Source organism: Onychostoma macrolepis, chromosome 17 (genome assembly GCF_012432095.1).
Source record: "Onychostoma macrolepis isolate SWU-2019 chromosome 17, ASM1243209v1, whole genome shotgun sequence".
NCBI lineage: Eukaryota > Metazoa > Chordata > Actinopteri > Cypriniformes > Cyprinidae > Onychostoma > Onychostoma macrolepis.
Window position 1 is genome coordinate 407,583 of NC_081171.1, and position 26,231 is coordinate 433,813.

Here is a 26,231-nt window from a genome sequence, read left to right on the forward strand (position 1 = left end):
TTATTAATAACCAGAATAATCTATTCATCTGCTCATTAATATAGGTCACTGGCGTTAATGAAGCGGTTTAATATGGTTAGATGTTTATTCAGTTTTATAACTGTTGTTCCACCCACAAGAGGAAAAGGACTCTGAAGATTTTTAAGAGCAAGTAAAGAAAATTTAAGGAATAAATCAAAAGGGAACACAATGTATCAATATGTTCTCTAAATGTAAACGTCTAGAGAGCAGACGGCGAGTTTAATTAGCAACAGTTTGACAATACTTCTAATAGACTTCCATTACTTTAAGCAGTATTGTTTTGTTGTTTCTCATGCAAACCTCTGAAGATTCATAAATCAAGACACAGTTACTTGAGAAGAAAATGAGAAATTAAGTCATGCTTTCTGTGAAATTGAGGCAAGTGAAATGAATCAACGCAATTAAGGGAAATCAAGTTTTCATACATCACAGACAGATATTTGTTTTGTTTTGTTTTAAGCATGAACTCAATTAATTGTTCAATTTCTCTGAAAACAAGACTTCATATCTTCACTTTGCATCTCCAGTAAATGTGTCTTGATTTAAGGATGTTTAGACATTTTTTTTTCAGTGCATGCAACATTTAATGCCACGACTTTATGAATTTAAGATGTTCGGCTCCGATTTAAGAGCTTTTCAGGCCTTAATTTGTGTAAAAGTGAATGAAGACTTTTTAAGACCCGCAGAAACCCAGTTACGGGGTTCATCATCACATTCTGATATTTGTTCACTTATTTCTCTGAGAGATGAGCCACCTGTAGAGTTAACAGCTGGTCAGGTTAGGTCAGGTTAGGTTAGTCTGACCTTGAGGGTTCTGTCCATGGATGCGGACAGCAGCAGACGGCTGAGGTGATCCACTGGACTCCACTGAAGACCGCGGTCAAGCCACCGGCTCCTGGACTCTGCTGCAGGTCTGTTTGTGGTGTTACGGTACGGAGACACAAAGCGGCCAAAAAGCTGACCTGTATTTCAGAGGTTATTAATTAAATGTGTTCCAAAACATGAAAAACTATTAACAAGCATATTAATAATGGACATTATAGAAGATACAGTTATATTATGTTCAAATATATACTGTGGAGTTTTCCATAAAAATAAAGACTGCATTAAAAAATGCATTATAGCACTGATTATTTCCTGTTTTCTACATGCATTATTCAGATTCCTTCAGAGTTAACTCGAAAATGTCAATAAATTATTTTTCAGAACGACCATGTCTCTGTCTGTGTCAACTTTCACTGGGTTTTACTTTAGAGTTTTTGGAGAAAATTAAAGACAAAGTCTGTCACAGTACATTATATCACAGGTGTGCTTTGCCTCTTCGTGCACTATGAAGACTCTACAGGTATCTTAACTAAAGGTACACCGCTTCTATATTATATTATATTCTATAATAAAACCCCTAATGTATCTGGAGTTTATTATCGTTTATATGACCATAATTAAATATAAAGCATCACAAGAAACTACATGATCAATAAACTCACATTAAACGACGAATAACTGAATTTAACATCATCTGTGCTGTCAAAGTTCGATTAATATTCGCGTTTACTTTGAAATATCAGACCGCGAACACCGGAAGCGCGAAGGAAGTCCGTGAGGAACTTCCACACAAAATAAAAGTCTGGTTTCAAATCCGTGTCCGTGAGGAACTTACAGACAAACTAAGAGTCTCCGTTGAATACTCCATGTTTATAAAACACACATCCTATATTAAACAGCTTGTTTGTATTAATGTTCTCAAAGTAAAACAGAGTATGACTGAAAGCGTTTTAAAAAATAGTTTTCACTGACAGTTCCGTGTGTCACACACGCGACCGGAACTACTGTAGGTGACTGTTTCCTGTCGGGCAGTTATCGGTGTGACGCGGCCACAGTGGATCTGGTGCAAGCTAAATGAGTTAAATCAGCAACACAAAACGGTGCGTTTATTTATTCTTCACTGCTATTTAATGCTGAAATGAGCAGGTTATTATTAGTGGTGTGAGCGCTGATAATGATTTCAGATCGAGGTTTAAATGTTGACATGCGGCAGGCGAGCATATGTCACGCGTCAGGCACATTTATCACAATATTAATAATCACATTCACTTCATAACAGGTGAAGATGTCAGATTTGAGCCCGATGGATCTGTACGAGAAGCTGACCGCTCAGGGAGACACAGTGAGATCTCTGAAAGCCCAGAAGAGCCCCAAAGTGAGTCTGACACTGAAATTATAATGATCTTCTGCTGGACATGTGATCTGATGGGATGATTGACATGGTATGTGTTGGTTCTTCAGGCTGATGTTGATGTGAATGTGATTCTGTTGTTCCTCAGGCTGATGTGGACGCTGCTGTCCAGATGCTGCTGCAGATGAAGCTGGACTACAAGCGTCTCAGCGGTCAGGACTATAAGGCTGGATGTCCTCCGGTGGACGGTGAGGTGCCGGTGGATAACGGAGCGGTGCCGGAGGACGGAGATGATCAGGTGGATCCGTGGAACGTCTCCTCCAGCAGCGCCAAAGGAGTCGACTACGATAAACTCATCGGTCAGTCGATGTTATACTCATCATTTCAGTCCAGCAGCGGAAGATCTGCTGCAGGTCTGACCTCATGTGTGACCCGTGATGAATAATGCACTAACGAGCTCTTCTGCTGCTGTCAGTGCGGTTCGGCAGCAGTAAGATCGATCAGGAGCTGGTGGACAGAATCGCCCGAGTCACGGGAAAAACACCGCACCGCTTCCTGCGCAGAGGAATCTTCTTCTCACACAGGTGCGACTGACCACTGTACATCACAACAATACACACCGAGAGGAAATCAATACATGTGCTCAAATAAAAGAAACATTTATTAAAATAAATATGCCAAAAATAAATAATAAAACATTTATTAAAATAAATATGCCAAAAATAAATAATAAAACATTTATTAAAATAAATAAATAGACAAAAAATAAATAAATAGATCAAAATAAATAGTAAAAATAATATTGAAATAAATAAATGAATGAAAATAAATAAAACATTATTTTACTAAACGATTAAATAAATAAAAACATTTATTAAAATAAATAGACCAAAATGAATAATAAAACATTTATTAAAATAAATATGCCAAAAATAAATAATAAAACATTTATTAAAATAAATAAATAGACAAAAAAAAAAAAAAGATCAAAATAAATAGTAAAAATAATATTTAAATAAATAAATGAATGAAAATAAATAAAACATTATTTTACTAAATGATTAAATAAATAAAAACATTTATTAAAATAAATAGACCAAAATGAATAATAAAACATTGATTAAAATAAATAAATAGACAAAAAATAAATAAATAGTAAAAATAATATTTAAATAAATAAATGAATTAAAATAAATAAAACATTGATAAAAATAAATAAAAAAAGATTGAAATAAGTTCTACAGTGAGTAGAAAGAAACCCATTATTAATAATGTAACTTAATAGAAATAAAATATGTTTGCCATATTTAAATAGTAATATTTTACACTCATTAAGAATAATAATTTTTCACAGTATAAATTGGGGCTATATAGTTGGAAATGCATAGCTGTATTAAATATTCACGTGAGGATCGTGGCATCTGAAAGCTTGAGCAGCTGTGGTCTCATCTCATGTCTGTGATCCGCAGGGACATGCATCAGATCCTGGACGCGTACGAGAAGCAGAAGTCCTTCTATCTGTACACGGGTCGAGGGCCGTCCTCAGAGGCCATGCATGTGGGTCACCTGATCCCCTTCATCTTCACCAAGTGAGTCTTCCTCGGTGCGTCAGTGTTCAGCGGGAGTCTGTGAAAGCGCTGATGTGTGTGTGTGTGTGTGTCACAGGTGGCTTCAGGACGTGTTCGACGTTCCTCTGGTCATTCAGCTGACCGATGATGAGAAGTATCTGTGGAAGGATCTGTCGCTGGACGAGTGTCATCGGTACGCGGTGGAGAACGCCCGAGACATCATCGCCTGCGGATTCGACGTCAACAAGACCTTCATCTTCTCCGACCTCGACTATATGGGGTAAAAATACTCACGCTGTTTATATTGCAACGCTTCGTGTTGTGTATCAGTGCAGACAGCAGGTGGCGCTATTACATCACAACTGTGTGGTTGTTTTATATATATATATTTATTTATTTACATATTTAAATAAAATATGTAAATATTATATATTTAAAATACATATTTATCACACACGTGTATATATATATATATATATGTATAATATAAAAATGTGCATATGTAAATATATCAGTAAATAAATACATATATATTTATCATGCATAGGCCTACATAAATATAAATAAATAAAACGTATGTCTTATATATATATATTAGTGTAAGTATATATTTACATATTTTAATAAATTTTATCTAAATTCATACATTAATCATATATATATATATATATATATATATATATATATATATATATATATATGAATAGTATATATGTAAATATAAATAAATAAAAATATATCAAATTAAAAAATATATATATGTGTGTGTATATATAAATACATTTAAATAAATAAATACATATTTCCAACTTCATCCTTATACACATAGTTCAATCATGCAAAGTAATATTCACTATATAGCAAATCTCAACTGCTTGATTGTTTATATTGCAGCATGTAATTCTGTTATCGTCCAGCTGTAATCTGATGAATGTGACTGTAACGCATGAAGATGCTGATGTTGAGTGAAGCAGTGTGTGGTGTTTCTCCGGACAGGGCGAGTCCTGCGTTCTACAGGAACGTGGTGAAGGTCCAGAAGCACGTGACGTTTAACCAGGTCAAAGGCATCTTTGGCTTCACAGACAGCGACTGCATCGGTGAGGAGCGTCTCTGTTGGCGGGAATCCGTCGGTGTGTGTGTGTGTGTGTGTGTGTGTGGCGTTTAATGGCGTGTGTCTGCAGGTAAAGTCAGTTTCCCGGCCATCCAGGCGGCTCCGTCCTTCAGCGGCTCCTTCCCGCAGATCTTCGGCGAGCGGACGGATGTTCAGTGTCTGATCCCGTGTGCCATCGATCAGGTGAGACGCTCGGCTTTTCTTTTTTTTGACATAAATTGACAATAATTTTGACCCATACAATGTATTGTTGGCTATTGCTACAAATATAGCTGTGCTGCTTATGACTGCTTCTGTGCTGCAGGGACACATTTATTCTGTCTCTTTTTGCAAAACATTTAATTGCTGCTGAATATCATGAACACAAAGACTCGATTCAGAGCTGTTTGTGTGTAGAATAGAGCCGCACGATTCTGGATGAATTGAGACTTGTTTTTTGTTTTTTTAATTGAGGTTGTGGTTCTCTCACAATTGTGAAGAAAAAACTTTAGACAACTAAACAAAATCTCAAGGAATGTATGAATGGAACGATTCAATGACTCGTTTCATTACTGGATGAATCAGTGTTTTTGAACGAATCTCTTGAGCGAATGATTCAAAGACAAATACATGTTTAACAGCCTCTTTTCACCAGCTAAAAAAAATTGATAGGCGGAATCGAAAATGTAATTTTACAACAAGTATCCGATTCCTGACCTTAGTGTTTCCCAACCTTTTTTCTGCCACAGTTTTGATCAGTAAAAAAATCCCACGGCACAAAACTAAGCACTAAAAAAAAAAAAAAAGATAGGAAGGGGGAACGTTTTTCTCCCCTGTATATATGATCAGACACTTGCACTTAACATTTTCTGAAGTTCATGCTCAAACGGAGGTTTTTGACGAGCGAATGCTGGAGATCTGTGTTTTATCCGTCATTAGAACGACCGCATCCGAGACAGAAAACCAACCATTTTCATCAGTTTACAGGTTATAAAGTTTATTGTAGCTATACGGCCACTCAGTTTTTCTTGTCATTTAATACATTTGGCCGGAATTTCACGATATACAAGATGAACCGCTTTGCACTGGATATTTAAAACACAAACGTGTATTGGCTACAACTAGACCGCAAATGCTAAGACTCTTCAAACACACGAAAACATAGACAGCGTTTGAGTAAAGAAAACTGCTCTTATTCAAACCCTTGCATCGCGACGGAGTCTGTGAGTTATTTTAACATTTTTGAGGATCCAATGGCCTTACAAGGTTTAGTCACACGCTCCTTTGAATGCTTTTCATTGGTTAAATGTTTGTAAAACCCACAAATAGACATGACGATGACCAACAGCACTGAGTTAAAGTGCTCCTATTATGTATTTCTGAAGATGAGCTTTCATGCAGTGTGTAACCGCTCTGAAACTCAGTTTTAAATCTGAAAGAAATGTCTCTCAAAAGAAAGAGTCGACTCTGAATCATAGAAACGAGTCGTTTTTAAAACGAATCCCAAGTCGTTTCATGTTGACGTCCCACTTGTTGGTCTTTTTGCGTTGGTCTGAATGAAAATGCAAATTCATTCTTCACCACTGGGTGCCGCTGTTGAGCGTTAAAAATATCTGTTTCCCCGGCAACACTGTAAACAAAACAGCACTGCGCTCACAAACACTGCTTTAAATGAAATCGACCAATCACAGCAGATTAGCGTCACATAAAGGAGGGGTTTGGAAAAATGAATCGTTTGGGAGTCGTTGAGCAAATAAGGTGAAAATAAATGCATATTATAAGACAATGAAAGTGTTTTTTGACCTTGCATGCATGTCGACCTGTTGTTAGGGACTCCCAAAACCAAAATATGAACCTTTCATAACCCATGATAGGGGCGCTTTAAAATAATAATAACGAAATGTAATAGAGGGAGGATGTTTTTGATGATTTTCCAGTGGTTGGGAAACCCTGGCTTAAGTATGTGATTCTGGAATTGATTTGGGATTTGCACCCCTGCTCCTCAGGACCCGTATTTCCGGATGACGCGGGACGTGGCTCCTCGGATCGGTTTTCCCAAACCGGCTCTGCTTCACTCCACCTTCTTCCCGGCGCTGCAGGGAGCTCAGACCAAGATGAGCGCCAGCGACGCCAACTCCTCCATCTTCCTGACCGACACGGCCAAACAGATCAAGAGCAAGGTGCTTCGTCAGGCTCGATTCTGACTCCGTAGTGTTCATAACGAGCGCAGGTGAGACTGACGCCAGCTCTTCTGTTCCAGATCAACAAACACGCCTTCTCCGGCGGGAAGGACACCATCGAGGAGCACCGGAAGCTCGGCGGGAACCCAGACGTGGACGTTTCCTTCATGTATCTGACCTTCTTCCTGGAAGACGATGAACAGCTGGAGAAGATCAGACAGGTGAGATCAGATTCATCACGGGATCCTGCTGAAGACGTCAGACTCGCTTATTAACATCAACTTAAACCAGAAAATATTACTGTATTGATATTGTGTGAAACCTTATTTTCAGTGTTTGTTTGTTCCTATTCAGTGTTGGGGTAACGCGAGTTACGTAATCAGATTACTTTTTCAAGTAACTAGTAAAGTAACTCATTACTTTTTAATTTAGAAGGAAATATCGGAGTTAAATAAGTGACTCCAGTGTTTGTCATGTATTGAGGGACAGCTCTGGGGTTGCCATGTTGAGAGAACATGATCTTACTGTAGTTCTAGACTAAATATGTTTCAAGTTTAATTTATTTATATAGCACCGTTTACAACAGCAGCAGCTGACCAATGTGCATGAAGTATGCCCGAACCATGCTAATACTCCAATAATATTTTATCTAGCCCCCCATAGTTAATGCAACTGTATAACAACTGAACTAAAGTCAAGTCAGAATTCTATAATCTCAGCTCAGCCAATTCAAAGATATCAAATCAATACAAATCTCGAAGATGAATCTCAGAGTAAGTATACCTGAGTTGCGTGCGAACATACTTCACATCACGAGCTCTGTCCGGCTACAGAAGCCCTGATCTTCTTGCAAGTTTTCCTAAAGTACTCTGACCAAGATAAACATCCCCTGAAATGGAGACAGGAACTAACGATTGGAATTTGCATTGATTGAGTAGAGTTATCACCTTTTGGGACAGATGGTAATTTGCATGAAAGACCCTGGGAACTGACCCGTCCTCTACAGCATGCAAAACATCTCTGAACTCTCAGGATCTGGATTACCTTTGAGTTTACTTATAAGAATGAGAGCATTGTACCAGATGCCCTGAGACCATTCAAATGATACCAAACATGACAATATCACTTGCATTCATGTAGAACATTATATTCCACTATTGAGCATTCTGAGCAGAAGGAAGGAAGGAAGGGTGAAGAAGAAACAAATGGAAGAAGGGAAGGAGGTGTCCTGCAGCTGCACTCTGTGGGGCGTCTCGAAGATGCCGTGCATGTTTGTACTGTCTGTTTCTCAGGAGATCAACGTATCTGAGCTTCTTTCAAACTTACAAATGAAAAAAACAATAAAATCACAGCTAAAAACCAAATTACATCAATATTAAAAAATATATAGATATATGAACATGTATTTACTCATCTGACCTGCACAAAAACACATTCAGTATTCCACAAAATGAATAAAAACATAAGATGCAAACTCAGAATATGACACAATAATTAAATATGTTAAATAAAACAAATATCCTGCATGTATTTTAATAGCATTTTATTAACCAGTGTTTTCTAAATGTACTTTTCCTTCAGCCTGGGGCTGATTCATTTCACTTTTGGTGTGAAAGGGCTTTTATTTTTGCCAAAAATAGAACTTTTATATTAAAAACAAAAAAGCAAGCCCTGCCCAGATTTAAAAAGTAACGTAATGCATTACTTTTTATTAAAAATAACTAAGTAACGTAATTGGTTACTTTTTTAGGGAGTAACGCAATATTGTAATATTGAGTTATTTTTATTATTATGAAAAACAGTTTGTCTTGAAGTAAAATATTTATAACAGTAGTCAAATTTATTCAAATAAAATATTAAAATCTTGCAAATGCAACATTTCTTATTTCATTTACTTTTTACTAAACTAAAACTATAATAAAATATAAAAAAATTATAGACATTAAAAAAAAAAAAACTGCTAAAAATGACCAATACACACAACAAACTTAATAAAAGTGGCATATATATATATATATATATATAAATAAAATCTAAATATGAATAAAAAGGTAACACTACAGTAAGTAAATGCATTAACTAACAAAGTAAGAATAAACAATGCATTAATTAACCTTTATTAATGTTAGTTAATAAAACATTTTACAGTGCATTAACTAATGTTAAACTTTCAATAATGTATTAGAGAATGTTTAAGTTTAATAAGTGCTGTATGTATGAACTGAATCATGCGGCTGAGAGTAAAGCAGTGTTGTGTTGCAGGACTACAGCAGCGCGCTGCTCACCGGAGAGCTGAAGAAGTGTTTGATCGACACGCTTCAGCCCATGATCGCCAGCGCATCAGGAGAGCGCAGACTCGTGACGGACGAGATCGTACAACAGTTCATGAGCCCTCGCCAACTACACTTCAACTCCTAGAGACTCCCAGGTCCACGAGACCACCACCACCATCATCATCATCATCATGCTGCTCTGCTTGCGTCTAATAAAGCTGATGCCGCCTGTGACCAATAAATAATGACACACTGATGTTTAAACGACACGTTTAATGTCATGATTACAGTACTGCTGATCCAGTGAACATTGAGTAAATGGAAGAAGCTAAACATGACTGTCAATCTCCCTCGGACTGGGGCTCCATGCAAGATCTCACCTCGTGGGGTCTCAATGATCCTAAGAAAGGTGAGAAATCAGCCCAGAACTACACGGGAGGAGCTGGTCAATGACCTGAAAAGAGCTGGGACCACCGCTTCCAAGGTTACTGTTGCTAATACACTAAGACGCCATGGTTTGAAATCATGCATGGCACGGAAGGTTCCCCTGCTTAAACCAGCACATGTCCAGGCCCGACTTAAGTTTGCCAATGACCATTTGGATGATCCAGAGGAGTCATGGGAGAAAGTCATGTGGTCAGATGAGACCAAAATAGAACTTTTGGTCATAATTCCACTAAACGTGTTTGGAGGAAGAAGAATGATGAGTACCATCCCAAGAACACCATCCCTACTGTGAAGCATGGGGTAGTAGCATCATGCTTTGGGGTATTTTTCTGCACATGGGACAGGGCGACTGCACTGTATTAAGGAGAGGATGACCGGGGCCATGTATTGCGAGATTTTGGGAACAACCTCCTTCCTTCAGTTAGAGCATTGAAGATGGGTCGAGGCTGGGTCTTCCAACATGACAATGACCAAGCACACAGCCAGGATAACCAAGGAGTGGCTCTGTAAGAAGCATATCAAGGTTCTGGCGTGGCCTAGCCAGTCTCCAGACCTAAACCCAATAGAGAATCTTTGGAGGAGCTCAAACTCCGTGTTTCTCAGCGACAGGCCAGAAACCTGACTGATCTAGAGAAGATCTGTGTGGAGGAGTGGGCCAAAATCCCTCCTGCAGTGTGTGCAAACCTGCTGAAAAACTACAGGAAACGTTTGACCTCTGTAATTGCAAACAAAGGCTACTGTACCAAATATTAACATTGATTTTCTCAGGTGTTCAAATACTTATTTGCAGCTGTATCATACAAATAAATAGTTAAAAATCATACATTGTGATTTCTGGATTTTTTTTTAGATTATGTCTCTCACAGTGGACATGCACCTACGATGACAGTTTCAGACCCTCCATGATTTCTAAGTGGGAGAACTTGCAAAATAGCAGGGTGTTCAAATACTTATTTTCCTCACTGTATAAATAAAATCTAAATATGAATAAAAAAAGTAACACTACAGTAAGTAAATGCATTAACTAACAAAGTAAGAATAAACAATGCATTAATTAACCTTTATTAATGTTAGTTAATAAAACATTTTACAGTGCATTAACTAATGTTAAACTTTCAATAATGTATTAGAGAATGTTTAAGTTTAATAAGTGCTGTATGTATGAACTGAATCATGCGGCTGAGAGTAAAGCAGTGTTGTGTTGCAGGACTACAGCAGCGGCGCGCTGCTCACCGGAGAGCTGAAGAAGTGTTTGATCGACACGCTTCAGCCCATGATCGCCGCGCATCAGGAGAGACGCAGACTCGTGACGGACGAGATCGTACAACAGTTCATGAGCCCTCGCCAACTACACTTCAACTCCTAGAGACTCCCAGGTCCACCGAGACCACCACCACCATCATCATCATCATCATCATCATCATGCTGCTCTGCTTGCGTCTAATAAAGCTGATGCCGCCTGTGACCAATAAATAATGACACACTGATGTTTAAACGACACGTTTAATGTCATGATTACAGTACTGCTGATCCAGTGAACATTGAGTAAATGGTCCATTTAACACCTGATAGATTCACAGTCCATCTGTAAAACACACACACACACACCTGACAGAAAGTGTGTTTGTGTAAATCCCTGATATGAGTTAAACATGAGCGTCTTTAACACGCCAACAGTCTTCAGTCAACTGAGATTACATACACAGAGAAGCAGCTCACTCTGAGACTGAGAGAAAGTGTGTTAGTAAAGGGTTAAACCTGCTCAGACAGAGAAAGAAGTTATGATGGGTTTCTGTTCAAACTCAAAGCAATAATTCACCCATAAATGTGCTCCCCCTCAGATCATCTGAGATCAGGATGAGTTTGTTTCTTCATCAGGTTTGTAGAAATGTGTCTCTGCATCAGTGTCTCAGCAATGGATGCTCTGCAGTGAATGGGTGCCGTCAGAATGAGAGTCTGATAAAAACATCAGAATAATCCACACCACTCCAGTCCATCAGTTAACATCTGGAGAAGACAAAAGCTGAAACAAATCCAGCATTAAGACATTTATAACTAAAGTACCGTAGAGTCCATAATAACGCTTCCTCCAGTGAAAAGTGTTCTGGTGTGAATCAGGAGAGAAATCTGCAGATCAAGCAGCGTTTACAAGACAAAACAGCTCTAAACTAAATATTTTGTCTTCTCCAGATGTTAACTGATGGACTGGAGTGCTGTGGATTATTGTGATGTTTTCATCAGGCTCTCATTCTGACGGCACCCATTCACTGCAGAGCATCCATTGCTGAGACACTGATGCAGAGACACATTTCTACAAACCTGATGAAGAAACAAACTCATCCTGATCTCAGATGAACACATTTAATTTTTTGGCTGAACTATTCCTTTAACCATTCATGATGCACAGATGCATATCGAGGTAGACACAGCAAAACTCACTCAAATATATATTAATGCAAATTATAAATATTCTCTCTGTGCTTCTGCAGCTGGTAGTAAAATCACAGAAACGCTTCCAGCTGCGCGGTTCATAAAACACTGAGGAATCACAAGTGCAAGAGAAGATCTACGACGCCGAACGCAGGAAGCGAACAACCAGTTCATACATGGCGAAGACGGACATGTTGACCGGAAAGGCACGGATGCAGTTCACCGTCAGACCTCTGAAGAGGACAGCGAGGCCTTCGCTCCTCACGCTGTGTGAGACGCAGTGGAAGAATCCTCTGTAGCGCCGGCCGCTCACGCCGGACACCTGCAGACGCGCCTTGATCACGTCCATCGGCGTCCCCACGGCCCATCCACACATCCCAGACACACCGCCGGCCAGAAGAACCACCGTCCAGCCTGGAACAACAGCTGACCGAGCTAATGCATCTCAACATACACCAGCTTAAATATGCAAATGATACATTAATCTAATTAGTTTGCATGCATTTCCGAAACAGAAATCTGAACACTGGATACTGAGGTTTAAAATTCTTTGGAACGTGTGACCCTGGAGCACAAAACCAGTCATAAAGGTCAATTTTTCAAAACTGAGATTTATACACCATCTGAAGCTGAATAAATAATCTTTCCATTGATGTATGGTTTGTTGGACAATATTTGTCTGAGATGCAACTATTTGAAAATCTGGAATCTGAGGGTGCAAAAACATCTAAATATTGAGAAAATCATCTTTAAAGTTGTTCAAATGAAGTTCTTAGCAATGCATATTACTAATCAAAAATGAAGTTTTTATATATTTACAGTAGGAAATTTACTAAATATCTTCATGGAACATGATCTTTACTTAATATCCTAATGATTTTTGGCATAAAAGAAAAAATGGATAATTGTTGGCTATTGCTACAAATATAGCTGTGCTGCAGGGTCACAAATAAGAGTTAAAGGGTTTCATTTCTATTCATCACTCTATAAATCAGAAAGTTATGGAAGCTCGTTTCCACCACGGGGAAAATAAAGTAAATAAAAAGATAATTGCAACTTTTTTTTCACAGTTCTGACTTTTTTCCTGATAATTCTCAGAATTGTATGATATAACCACAAATTTGCAAAATATAAACTTGTGCAAAAAAAGAGTCAGAATTGTGAGACACAAACATCAAAGTTACGAAATAATTCAGAGGAAAAATTGTGAGAATAAAGTTTGAATTGTGAAATAAAAATGTGTAATTACTTTTTTTTAATACCGTGAAGGAAACATGCTTCCACAAAATACTGTCAACAGACAGAAAAACACATTTTCACCATATTTTTAGGAGTAAAATGTTGCATAAATCAGTGTAAATCTATAAAACTGTAAAGTTTGGTGGATGTAAGAGATATGGACTGGAATTGAAATCTACAGACACAAACAGATAAAGTGCAATAAAATAAAGACTTAAATGTGTATTTGGGATGTTTTCTTTCTACTAGTCTGAAATATGCACTTTACCAAATAACTTCAGAAGAGCAAAGTCTCCGAACGGCTGTGTGTGGTGTTTGATGACGTACCTGTCTGACGGCCGTCTGCGGAGCGCAGGAGGTCACAGATGCTGGTGTAGGTGAGGAAGTACGTGGCGAAGGAAGGTCCGTCGCGCAGCGCTAAAGCAGCGGAGCCCTTATAGAGCCCCAGCAGACCCTCGTCCCGCGCGATCCGGAGCAGACAGTGGAGCGGCCCGCGGTATCTGGGCCTGGAGTCCGGCGGATCGCTCTGACACTGAAGACGAACCTTCACCATGTCTGCGGGAGACATCACCAGAACCTGAAGCCACAGCAAACACACACACACACACACGCAGTAACACACACTGTTAGGATCTGTTCGGTTGTTTTATTTGACAAAATTTTAAACATAATACAAAAAAGTCCAAAAGACTAATGCATACAGATTTGTGACCCTGGAGCACAAAACCAGTCATAAGGTTCAATTTTAGGAGATTTATAGATCATCTGAAGCTGAATAAATAATCTTTCCATTGATGTATGGTTTGTTGGACAATATTTGTCTGAGATACAACTATTTGAAAATCTGGAATCTGAGGGTGCAAAAACATCTAAATATTGAGAAAATCATCTTTAAAGTTGTTCAAATGAAGTTCTTAGCAATGCATATTACTAATCAAAAATTAAGTTTTGATATATTTACGGTAGGACATTTACTAAATATCTTCATGGAACATGATCTTAATATCCTAATGATTTTTGGTATAAAAGAAAAATGGATAATTTTGAGCCATACAATGTATTGTTGGATATTGCTGCAAATATAGCTGTGCTGCTTATGACTGCTTCTGTGCTGCAGGGTCATATTTCAAAACTGTTGAGGATAAAAATACACAAAAAAGCCATCAGCTTATTTCCACTGTGGTCCTCGGTATTTAAAAAAATTTACAAAAAAAATAATAAATGGAGTGCAATCCACATCAAGTTCAGAAACTATTTTCTTTATTATCTCAGACACCGTCATCAGTTTTAGAAAAGTTACCCTTTTCTCGACTTTTAAGAAACTCATTTTTCTATAGTGTTCATCTCGCAAATGCATCAGCGGATGTTCTTTCAAAATAACTGAACAGAACGAGCTTTAAGAGGAGCGCAGCGCACCTGAGCGACGCCTCCAGCGAAGCCCGACAGGAAGATATCAGCTTTGTGATGCGGGTCGGCTGCGCTTCTGTGCCGCAGCTCATGCAGCAGGTGCAGGACGTTCCTGTAGGTGCCGAACACCAGCGAGGAGCTGATGGAGACGGTGCTCAGCGGCATGGACATCCCTCGGTAGAAACCACTGACCTGCAACACGCCGGACGGTTAGTTAAAGCCATAGTTCACCCAAAAATGAAGATTGTCATTAATTACTCGCCCTCGTGTCGTTCCAAACCCGTAAGACCTTCGTTCATCTTCAGAACACAAGTTAAGATGTTTCTGATGAAATCCGAGAGCTCTCTGACGCTCCACAGACAGCAAGGGAACGAACACGATCAAGACTCAGAAACGTAGTAAGGACATCGTTAAAATAATCCACGTGACATCAGCGGGTCAACAGCATCTTTATGAAGCTTAAAACAAAAATAAAGACTCTATTCAACAATCCTCCTCCTCATCATCATCTCTTACACCGTGGTGCGCCACGGAAATTGAAATTGCAACAAAATTAAAATAGAAATATAAACTTTTGAACTGCTGGTTCGTCTGGTCAGAGGAGAACTGACCCCCGACTGAGTCTGGTTTCTCTCAAGGTTTTTTTCTCCATTCTGTCTCGGAGGGAGTTTTGGTTCCTTGCCGCTGTCGCCTCTGGCTTGCTCAGTTGGGGACACTTCATTTCTAGCGATTATCGCCAATTTGATTGCACAGATACTATTTAAACTAAACTGAGCTAGACAATGACATCTCTGAATTCAATAATGAAATGCCTTTAACTGAAAATTGAGTGTTTAATCTTATCATTATACATTACTGACACTCTATCCTCCAATTTGATACTGTTAAGTGCTTTGACACAATCTGTATTGTTAAAAGCGCTATATAAATAAAGGTGACTTGAAAAACAAAAAAATATCTGCTAATGGTGTAAAAAAAATCATCTTGTTTAGCCTTTGAATTTTTCTTACACCATTGGCAGATATTTTTGATTGTTTGAAGCAAAAACTAACAAAATTTGGATAATATTTTCAGAAAACAAGACAAAATATCTACTTGTCAAGTAAACGCATCTTAATTCTAGAATTTGTATATATATCCTTGCTGTCTGTGGAGGCTCAGAGAGCTCTCGGATTTGATCAAAAAACATCTTAATTTGTGTCTTTCGAAGATGAACGAAGGTCTTACGGGTTTGGAACGACACGAGGGTGAGTAATTAATGACAGAATTTTCATTTTTGGGTGAACGATCCCTTTAACTCCAGCTCTGTTAGTTAACTCAGCGCACGTAGTTCTTGTCAATTTAAACCATTCAAGCGCAAGACGACGCGAAAGAGTTTACTGTTAAAAGTTTATTCATTACTCACGTTCTCTTTCGTGTCGACTTGCGTTTGAACAGACAAATACACACAGAATGATGTCTAATACGCGGCATGTAAGTTTTTCTTATTTTGTTTAAAGATTAACATTTTCTCAGATTCTGAAAGGGGTATGTAAACTTTTGAGCAGAACTGCACATCTCGCAATTCTTAGTTTATATCTCACGCTTCTGATTTTTTTTTTTTTTCATAATTTAATTTCCATGAATTTAAAATGCTTATTGTACACCTGGACTTAGCAGCAGTCGGTACAGGCACGGTCCATTCCCACTGCTTTTAAACCGATTGCTTAAACTTGTCAGATTTTTGTATTTTCAGTTTGTGTGTTTTATGCTGGCCTTTGGGCTTACAACAAACTTTTTTTCCCTTGAAATTGCAAGTTTAAATCCTACAATTCTGACCATTTCTTCTCAGAACTGAAGAAGTAAAGTGTCTATTTTAATTCCACGGTTGAGTTGTGTTTGTGCAGATACTCACTCCTTCAGTTCTGCAGGTTCTTCTCACGCATTCCCAAACACCTGTGTCACGCGCCTGCGTCTGCATCCTCACCTGCAGCATTCATCACTGTTACACACCTGATACAGCGCACCTGTCGTGATGAAGATGATGATGATGGTCTCACCTTCACTGTGTCCAGCGGATACCCCACCGCCACTCCGAAAGCCCCTGAGCACACAGACATAACGCATCTACATTCATCATCACAGAGAAACAATGGGCATGTAATTATGCAGATGATTCTTCACGAGACCGGAGCTCGTTATTCTGATACACTGAAACAATCTCACCTCCGACAGAACCGGCGACGAAATCCGCGAGATGCATCACGATCAGAACCAGCGGAACCGATCCGAACCAATAAAACAGATGAATCAAAACCGATCAAACAGAAGAATCGGAACCGGTCCGGTTCTGAACCGTCAGAAATGATCCGAACCGATCAAACAGAAGATTCAGAACCGATCCGAACCGTCAGAAATGATCCGAACCGATCAAGCAGAAGAATCGGAATCATCCGGTTCGCTCCGCCGAACGCGACTCATCAGCGCGAAACGGACAGCCGCCGGTTAACGTGATGATTGTGAAGACGACAGAGATGAAGAGAAGTGTGTGTGTGTGTGTGTGTGTGTCGCTTTTGTCATTGCAGAAATGTGAACCGAAGGTCACGATCTCCTTCAGAAACAATGGTTCCGAGTCATCTTTGTCGCGGACAGTAACGCGTGAATCAGCGGCGATGTTCGGTGATACTCCGGTCCCGGGGTGCTCTCTGAGAGCGGGAAATATCAGGTCTGTATCAGATATAACGCCGCCGGTGCCGGTGCCGGTGTCAGACAGTGTTTGTGTTCCTGCAGTGACCGCCGGGCGGCGCTGCTCTTCATCCCTCACTCCGCTGACGATGAGGATGATGATGAAGAGTTACATTCGCTCCGTGTCACGTGTTACAGAAGCTTACTGTACAGCTTCGGCGAGCCCACTGTAAACACCGCTCAGCCAATCAGATCCCGACTAGAGAAAGACTGTTTTAATTATTGAGCGCATATTGTTTGCTTATATTTGAACCCATACCAAGACTATTTTCATGACGAGAAACAGGTTAAATGCATAAATAAATACATATGCAGCCCAAATAGCATCAAAAGAAAACAAAATGTGCAAAAGGTGTTTAAAGTCTATACTGGATTAAAAAAAGAAACAAAACTATAATAAAATAATTAGAACGAAATCTGGCCTCACTTCATTAAAAATCTTTTCATGAATCAACCAAATGGAAAAGACTTCTATAAGAATTAAAACCAATAGATATTGTCAAACCAAACCAGCTTTACAATTAAAAGTGTTATTTTAGAATCACTAAGATTATTATAGCGATTACTTTCAATTAAATTTTAGTTATTTCCAGTAATTTTGTTGTGTTTTTGTCATGTTTATTAGATTAACAAATCTAGTTTTTATTCACTTTTAGTACATCAAGATAAACTATATATTTTAAATCAACTTCATGAATCAAAATAATAATAATTATATATATATAGAGAGAGAGAGAATTATTAACCATTCTTTCTAATGATTATTATAAATTATTATTATTACATAATTGCTGATTAACATGCAGCTGCTTCATATTTCTCATGCACAGCACTATAGTCCAGTTCTCCTGTAAAGCCCTGCAGAGTTTGCTCGGACAGCCAGCTGTCAGCTTCGAGGATGATGATGATGGGGGTGTTTCTTCATCCTGGACCTTCTATTGGTCACAGATGGACTTTCCCCTTCATATCAACTTCATTCAGTAAAAATAGCAGCACAGAAGCAGCAGCTGTTCATGAGCGCAGACGTCCAGAGACTGACCGACCGAACACACACTGCTGCTGCTGGAGGATCAGAGCTCTCAGACACTCATCTTCATCTTCATCATCATCGGAGGAATGGACTTTGTTGCAGGATGCATTGGAGGTAAGCCACGCTTGATTTGACCGCACGCGCTCACCGAGCCAATAACACAGCGAGTGAACGAGAGCTGAACTATCTGCTGGAGCAGAGTTACCCGCTGGACTCCGTCAGTCACACCGAGGTCCAGCAAACATCATTAAACACTTTACTGTGAGCCAATAAACAATCATTCTGATGCTCATGCATTGCATCTGAGCGAATCCTTCACATCGCAAAAACTGCTTCTCTGACTTAGTATTTGTGTCTTGTTTTCTAGTATTAATATCTAAACATTCTGGAATCAATGTGCATTTACTGTACATGTAACATGACTCAAGATATCGTCTTGCTTTCTGAAAAAATGATCAAAATCGTGTTAGTTTTGGCTTCAAACAAGTTAAAATATCTGCTAATTGTGTAAGAAAAATAATTTAGTTTAGCCTTTGAATTAAGATTATATTTCTTCAACCAATGGCAGATGTTTTTGCTTGTTTTAAGCAAACGCTAACACAATTGTAATCATTTTTTCAGAAAGCGAGATGATATTTTAAGTCATGTTACTTGTACAGTAAATGCACATTGATTCCAGAATGTTTAGATATTAATACTAGAAAACAAGACAAAGAGAAGCAGTTTTTGCAGCGTGACGAACTGAAGATGATCTCGAGAAGCTGTGTGTGAGAGAGTTCTGCGGTCAGCAGATGATGATCGTGTGCTGTCCACGTCGATTGGTCAAACAGCTCTTGCCTCATGCATGAATGACGCAGGTGTCTTTCCCTCGCACGGGTCAAGGCTGCAGAACTGACCTCAGACTCGTATCTCAAACACATTGCATCAGTGGCTCGCAGCTCGTTCCTAATCATGATGACGGTCTTAAAACAGCCGTAACTCACTCTCAGTCGTTCCTGTTTCAGGTGCCGCAGGTGTGCTGGTCGGACATCCGTTTGATACGGTCAAGGTACGTCCGGTTTGACCGAACCAGTAACACTCACATGTTTTTGCACGTGTTAAATTCATGTGGTTTTCTGTAAGTGTACGGACTGAAAGATTCACTCTTAAAAATAAAGACTCTTCACACTGCAAAGAACGATATTCTTCTTTAGTGTTTTTGTGTTGTTTTCTAGTATATATTCTGGAATTAAGATGCGTTTACTTGACTAGTAAAATGACTCAAGATATTATGTCTTGTTTTATGAAACAAATATCCAAATTTTGTTAGTTTTTGCTTCAAACAATCAAAAATATCAGCCAATGGTGTAAGAAAAATAACCTTAATTCAAAGGCTAAACAAAAAGATTTTTCTTACACTACTGGCAGATATTTTTGATTGTTTGAAGCAAAAACTAACAAAATTTGGATATTTGTTTCATAAAACAAGACATAATAATATCTTGAGTATTTTTATAAGATAGAACCTTTTCTTTCAAAAAACAATTTTGCTGAAAGGTTCTTTGGAGAACCATAAATGCTTCTTTTATGGCATCGCTGCAAAAACTGCTTTATTTCTAAGAGTGCATCTAAAGCTCATCTTAAACACAGTCACGTCTGTCTGCTTCTGCATTCACAGCTGGACAAACCGCCATCTATTAGACATTAAAACTATAATTGGCATTAATAATAACAATGGCAATGTTTTAGCTTGAGGTTTGTGTTCCTGTCAAACAGAGAATGGCAGCAGCAGGCGATGCATGAACTGATTGTACGCAATTATCTCGAATGCGATGCGAGTTACTTTGGATAAAAGCAGCCATCGAGTGCATAAATAATGCCCATTAACGCTGATCAAGACGCGTGCCTTTAGATGACAAACCTGCATTAAAAAGCAACAGCTGAGAATATTGTGTAGAGTATTGTGTGGTCTGTTATTGTCATTAGTTGCATGTGTGTTTCTGTGAGCCGCTGCCGTAAAACTAACACTTTTCTAAAACCCTGAGTGTGTGTTGTACTTGAAGGCAAAGGGCAAGATACAGAAAGATGTGGTTTTGATGGCCTCCTCTCGTGAGGTCGTGTATTAATCAGCTGTTTGAGCTGTCATTTCTCACGTCTTGCCTTGGTGCCTTTGTTCTGATCATGAGTTCACAGCTGAAGGCTCTTTTACAGCAAAAGTGTCGCTTTGTTGTAGATGAGAGCGAGGCTGTTACTCCGGCCGCTCGGGGGTTAACCTCGTAAGTAAAGACCGGGTCCGTTCCTCTCTTTCCATTGGACTGGAATCTTATTGAATATGGTCAAACATCACCAGCTCTAGATTCATGCTCTTCTGTGTGTCTCAACCATCACTGGTGGCCTGATCGCAGCGGGTTTAATGGGAACTCTGTTGTAGGTCAGACTGCAGGTTCAGAGCGTGGACAAGCCTTTATACCGCGGGACGTATCACTGCTTCCAGTCCATCGTCCGCCAGGAATCGGTGAGTATATAGCAGTAATGATGAGAGATTCTTATGACGTCTGTGAAAGTTCAACACTGATCAAAACTGATCATGCACTGCAACAAAAAGTCTCATCTTGCTTAGTATTTGTGTCTTGTTTTCTAGCATAAATATCTACAAATTCTGGAATTAAGATGCGTTTACTTGACAAGTAAAATGACTGAAGATTATGTCTAATTTTATGAAAAGAAATGTTAGTTTTTGCTTCAAACAAGTAAAAATATCTACCAACGGGGGGGTAGGAAAAATCATCTTGTTTAGCCTTTGAATTAAGGTTATTTTTCTTACACCATTGGCAGATATTTTTTATTGTTTTAAGCAAAAACTAACAAAATTTGGATAATATTTTCAGAAAACAAGACATAATATCTACTTGTCAAGTAAACGCATCTTAATTCCAGAGTTTGTAGATATTTATACTAGAAAACAAGACACAAATACTAAAGAAGAAAATCAGTTATTTTGCAGTGTACACTGCCAAAAAAGAAAAAGAAAAAAAAGGCATATCTTAATGAGTATTTTTGTCTTGTTTCTAAATATCTAAACATTCTTAAATTAAGATGCGTTAATTTGGCAAGAAAAATGACAAGATATTTAGCCTTGTTTCTAGAAAAAAAACTAAATAAAAAAAACAACTAAATTAAGTGATTAAATAAAATTCTTGTTCTAGAATATTTGACTTGTTTTTTAATCCTGGTTAGTGAAACCAAAAACGCTTCTACACTCTTAAAAATACAAGTGCTTTATTGTTGGTTCCATGAAGAACCTTTAACATCCATAGAATTGTTTTCCCTTGTACAAAAGGGTTTTTTTATAGAAGAAATAGGTTCTTTAGATTTGTAATATGCTATTTTAAAGATTAACCCCTTAAGATTAACCCCTTATAGTGCACTATCCAAACTTAAATTTTTATAATTCATGAATGAAAATATTTTGTAACATGATTTTAATGTACCATTTCCATGGTAATGCAATGTCTGATTTTAAAATGGGTTTCAAAGGATGAATTTTGAGATTTTAAGTTTTCTACTGATAAATAATTTCTTCTGATTTCTAAAGCGTGATAGAGAAAAAGGCAACTAAGAAGACTTTCTGTGACAAAGGTCAGAACTCCGGTTATGATGTAGATTTGTTTCAGGTGCACTCATCATAAATTAATCTATTACTTTTCCTACATAATTTAACAGAAAAAGTGGTAAAATACCTATTTAGGAGTCTTAGACCTTTCCAACGATATATAGTTTGTCATGATTAGATTAGGATTTAATTGTAAAATAGTGAAGTAAACATAGGCGTCCCACAGAGGGGACGGTGACAGTTAATTAAGGAAAATGATTCTTTTAAGAACTTCTTTGGGGTTTTTCAATGGCATTACTGTGAAAACCAGGTTTTGGAAGCTTTGTTGTCAGGTGTGTAGCATCTCCAGGAACATGGATTAATCAGACGATGCTGATTTGATTAGAAGTACATGTGCTCGAGCTTCAGTAACACGCAGATGTTTGACACGCGTGACCTCCAGGAGATACCCGAGACCCGACGCGGCAGGAACGAGCACGCGGAGATAAATTTAGCGCGAGGAACATCTATATCTGTCCACGGGTGGAGAGGGGTTTTGGGTTCTCTACACATTAACCCTTCACATCCAGAGATGCGCATTTAACTTCTGCGCAAAACTGGAATATCACATAAAACATTTGCGAATTAAAGCATAGTTGACATCCAACGAGTCAAAGAGAACAAAATCATCACGTCCTGATAAACTGGCACTAAATATCTCTAAGAAAAGTAGGAGAAGCCACTGAATATAATAATGTTCATATATGATGAATGACTTGCGGCTCAGAGCGAGCAGACGAAGCACAATAAATGCTGTCACTGCTTTCTGAGGCGGATGTCTGTTATTTGGGAACGCAGTCGTTTAAGACAATTATACAGAAATATATTGACGACAGACTTTGCTCAGACATTTCAGAACGACCCAAACAACATTTCAGATGCTGTGAACGAGATCGGTCCCCAATTATCCCGTCTCATAGCACAGACTCACATGACTTTTTTGATGCACATGAAGGAATTTATTCAGCGTTTTCATCGTAGTTTATGCGCATGTGCACTGATTTCTATGGAAAGCGGCAATAATAATCCTTTCAATTAATGGACGACGTGTTTTATTGCTATTAAATACACATTGTGTAGGGTACTATAACGTTTACTCTGTTTTTCTCCCAGCGGACTGGCCACTTACTTTCATGTATTTCGGGAGAAATAGGTGAATATACGTGATGTTAGTCCGACAGATCCACACGCGCCTGCATGACAAGGAAATAATAAACAGATTATTTAATATTGCGCTTTCGTATAATTACCACTGTCATAATATAGCCTATCACGAATTTAAATAAAATAAACTGTCATATCATGTAGGCTACTCTTGGGGGCCCTCTGCTGGTCACGGGGCCCTAAGCAGCCGCTTTATCCCAAAATGCACATAAAAATAGGTGGATGGAAACATAGGTACTAAGGTAGCTATGTTTCCATCCAAAGTTATGAATTAAACTGTAAACACAGCTACTGTCTTTGTTTCTCGTTTGACTCCAGATGTCCGGCCTCTATAAGGGCATCGGCTCGCCCATGATGGGCCTGACCTTCATCAACGCCATCGTCTTCGGCGTGCAGGGGAACGCCATGCGCATGTTGAGCGCGGATACGCCTCTGCACCAGTTCCTCGCGGGCGCGGCGGCCGGACTCATCCAGAGCGTGATCTGCTGCCCGATGGAGCTGGCCAAGACCCGCATGCAGATGCAGGGAACGGGCGAGAAGAGCGCCTCCAGGAAGATGTACAGGAACTCTCTGGACTGTCTGGTCCGCATCTACCGCAAGGAAGGTGTCCGAGGAATAAACCGAGGAATGGTGACCACCGTCATCCGCGAGACGCCCGGCTTCGGAATCTACTTCCTCGCATACGACACGCTGACGCGAGCGCTGGGCTGCGACGCCGACGACGGATACATCATTCCCAAGCTGCTCCTGGCGGGCGGCATGTCGGGAATGGCGTCCTGGATCTCCACTTATCCTGTAGACGTCATTAAGTCCCGCCTCCAGGCGGACGGAGTGGGCGGAGCCAACAGGTACGACGGCATCATGGACTGCGTCCGTCAGAGCTTGCGGCGAGAAGGATGGAGGGCTTTCACTCGAGGCCTGACATCGACTCTTTTGAGAGCGTTTCCCGTCAACGCCACAACATTCGCCACCGTCACGCTCTTCCTCATGTACATGCGCGAGGAGGAGGATGATGGTGTGAAGGACTGCGAATCCATGCAGCCCAACCTGCAGCACAGCAGCCTGTGACTCAAAGATCTGAAGAAAGACTTGAATCTTCTTGAGATGGAAACCACAGATTTACTGCCCCGATAAACCTCCTCCTGACTCCAGACTCTGTCTAATAAAGAGAGAAAAGGTCAGGCTGAACAATGACCTTACATGATCTTCACCTCTTTGTGTTTAATGGACCGCGCCGCTGAATTATTGGGATGAATGAGTCTCCGCTGGGTTCGAGGATTCCCAGATCAGCATCTGATGCTGATGAGGGACCAGAGCGACGTACCGAAGGAGATTTGGATGTCAACGATGGGACATTTTAAAACTCTTAACATGGCTTAAAGACCAAACTCAGTAAATTCATTAATAAAGCATACCATGTACAGACGAGCACATGAGCCCAGAATATGAACACAACGCGTTTATTTAGGTGTTTTCCTCCCATATAACTGTGATGAGGAAAACACTTAAAGTGGCTTAAGACACTGTTTTTGAAAGACAAAACTCCATTAACAATATTATTTATAAAGCATACTATATACAGACAAGCAGAGCCCATAATAAAACACTGTTTTAATGCATCCACGTTGATGTTTTCTATGTGAAGAGAATGCTTAACGCGTTATTAAACGCACTGCGTTCGTGTCCTGGACTCATCTGCTTGTCTGAACATAGTATGATTTATTAATAACCTGTTTACAGAGTTTGGTCTTATAAAAACACTGTCTTAACTCATTAAGCCACGTTAAGCGTTTAACGATGCAACAGCATGCGACTGGGCCAGAACTGTTAAGGGGACAACTCTGTACCTTATTTAAACCTAAAAAGTGAATATTATAGAAGTCCTAAGGCTTTCAAGGTCGTGGCTTCAGTTCCCAGGAAAAGCAACAGCTGATGAAATGTAAATGTGTACTTTGAATGCTTTAGATAAAAGTGTCTGCCAAATGCATAAATGTAAATATTAGTACCTTAGAAAAGCAATATGTGCTCTTAAAGTACTAATATGCACTTTTTAGGGGTAAATAATGTGCAAAGTTCTGTTGCAGTGACAAGCTGCTGCAACCCTATAAGTACAATTTTTGCACATTTGTTTCTGAAAGTGCGTGTTGTGTTTTAAAAAAACACAGGTACAAAGTTTGAGACTTTCCATTTAAACAAAAAAAAAAAGTAAACCTTAAATGCAAAGATAATATAAAAAGTAAATTTCACGATTTTAATCCTGATTAGTGAAACTAGATGAATGCAGGTCACATGGTTCTACATGTTTACATTCAGAGGCATTTAGTAATTGTTATTTAATCTTTACATGCACCTTAAACACGTGACGAGCTCCTGATATGACTGTAATTGACATATTCCTGTATATACGATATATGTGCATCATTTGTTGTCGTTCTCCTGTATTTTTATGAATGTAAATACTACGAGGGGTTTCATAGACGGATGATTGTTGACTGATCAGTTTCTGATTCATGAAGCTCAAGGAAACACGCGTTGCACACAGATCAACAGTCACACACACACCTTCTTCCCTTCAACATTCAATAAATATGGAAACACATTCAGGAATATTTGTCTCTCACAAAATGTAGGGCATTTAAAGGGTGAACTGTCTGAAGATTAACCCACAAACACTCATGAATGCATGTTCAGACTAAACATAATACACTACTGTAAATGATTACAGAGAAAAACTGGCCATCATTCATTAAGTGACATTTAAGTTTAAGTTGATATATTTCAACTTAAGTAAATCATCATAGTAAAACTGCATAGTGTATGATGGACACAGACGGAGGATATCAGGACATCA

At 39.0% G+C, this 26,231-nt stretch overlaps 3 protein-coding genes across 7 annotated transcripts; 2 read left to right on the plus strand and 1 right to left on the minus strand.

Annotated features, from left to right (window-relative positions):
- Positions 1–1,799: 1,799 nt before the first annotated feature.
- LOC131523638 (tryptophan--tRNA ligase, cytoplasmic) lies at positions 1,800–11,250 on the plus strand. Its single transcript, XM_058750177.1, has 11 exons — positions 1,800–1,946; positions 2,126–2,221; positions 2,346–2,556; positions 2,673–2,781; positions 3,667–3,786; positions 3,863–4,045; positions 4,762–4,862; positions 4,947–5,059; positions 6,862–7,035; positions 7,116–7,256; positions 10,963–11,250. The coding sequence occupies exons 2-11, from the start codon at positions 2,132–2,134 to the stop codon at positions 11,119–11,121; spliced, it is 1,401 nt and encodes a 466-aa protein (XP_058606160.1). The 5' UTR covers positions 1,800–1,946; positions 2,126–2,131; the 3' UTR covers positions 11,122–11,250.
- Positions 11,251–12,023: 773 nt separating this feature from the next.
- On the minus strand, positions 12,024–23,883 carry slc25a47b (solute carrier family 25 member 47b). Of its 5 annotated transcripts, XM_058750182.1 has the most exons (7): positions 23,746–23,883; positions 23,346–23,409; positions 16,871–16,914; positions 16,726–16,797; positions 14,841–15,023; positions 13,752–14,001; positions 12,029–12,611 (listed from the first exon to the last, which is right to left on the minus strand). In XM_058750182.1, exons 4-7 carry the CDS (start codon positions 16,789–16,791, stop codon positions 12,322–12,324), a joined length of 789 nt encoding a protein of 262 aa, XP_058606165.1. In that variant the 5' UTR covers positions 16,792–16,797; positions 16,871–16,914; positions 23,346–23,409; positions 23,746–23,883; the 3' UTR covers positions 12,029–12,321. The 5 variants fall into 5 exon arrangements, with proteins under 5 accessions (XP_058606166.1, XP_058606164.1, XP_058606165.1 ...); XM_058750181.1 differs by lacking the exons at positions 23,346–23,409; positions 23,746–23,883 and adding an exon at positions 17,037–17,158 and having other exon boundaries at positions 12,028–12,611; positions 16,871–16,937; XM_058750179.1 differs by lacking the exons at positions 23,346–23,409; positions 23,746–23,883 and adding an exon at positions 17,037–17,177.
- On the plus strand, positions 17,436–25,984 carry LOC131523639 (mitochondrial basic amino acids transporter). The gene is made up of 5 exons (XM_058750178.1): positions 17,436–17,535; positions 18,386–18,699; positions 19,590–19,633; positions 20,996–21,079; positions 23,699–25,984. Exons 2-5 carry the CDS (start codon positions 18,672–18,674, stop codon positions 24,446–24,448), a joined length of 906 nt encoding a protein of 301 aa, XP_058606161.1. The 5' UTR covers positions 17,436–17,535; positions 18,386–18,671; the 3' UTR covers positions 24,449–25,984.
- Positions 25,985–26,231: the final 247 nt, after the last annotated feature.

Excerpts from the sequence above, each read along its gene's own strand:
- LOC131523638 (XM_058750177.1), top strand. The coding sequence starts at position 2,132 with ATGTCAGATTTGAGCCCGATGGATCTGTACGAGAAGCTGACCGCTCAG. Across the intron at positions 7,036-7,115 it reads CCAAACAGATCAAGAGCAAG|ATCAACAAACACGCCTTCTC; the intron begins GTGCTTCGTCAG and ends CTTCTGTTCCAG. Across the intron at positions 7,257-10,962 it reads AGCTGGAGAAGATCAGACAG|GACTACAGCAGCGGCGCGCT; the intron begins GTGAGATCAGAT and ends GTTGTGTTGCAG.
- slc25a47b (XM_058750179.1), bottom strand. The coding sequence starts at position 17,073 with ATGCATCTCGCGGATTTCGTCGCCGGTTCTGTCGGAG. Across the intron at positions 16,798-16,870 it reads ATCCGCTGGACACAGTGAAG|GTGAGGATGCAGACGCAGGC; the intron begins GTGAGACCATCA and ends TGAATGCTGCAG. Across the intron at positions 12,612-13,751 it reads CGCAGACGGCCGTCAGACAG|CTGTTGTTCCAGGCTGGACG; the intron begins GTACGTCATCAA and ends TAGCTCGGTCAG.
- LOC131523639 (XM_058750178.1), top strand. The coding sequence starts at position 18,672 with ATGGACTTTGTTGCAGGATGCATTGGAG. Across the intron at positions 18,700-19,589 it reads TGTTGCAGGATGCATTGGAG|GTGCCGCAGGTGTGCTGGTC; the intron begins GTAAGCCACGCT and ends TTCCTGTTTCAG. Across the intron at positions 21,080-23,698 it reads CCATCGTCCGCCAGGAATCG|ATGTCCGGCCTCTATAAGGG; the intron begins GTGAGTATATAG and ends GTTTGACTCCAG.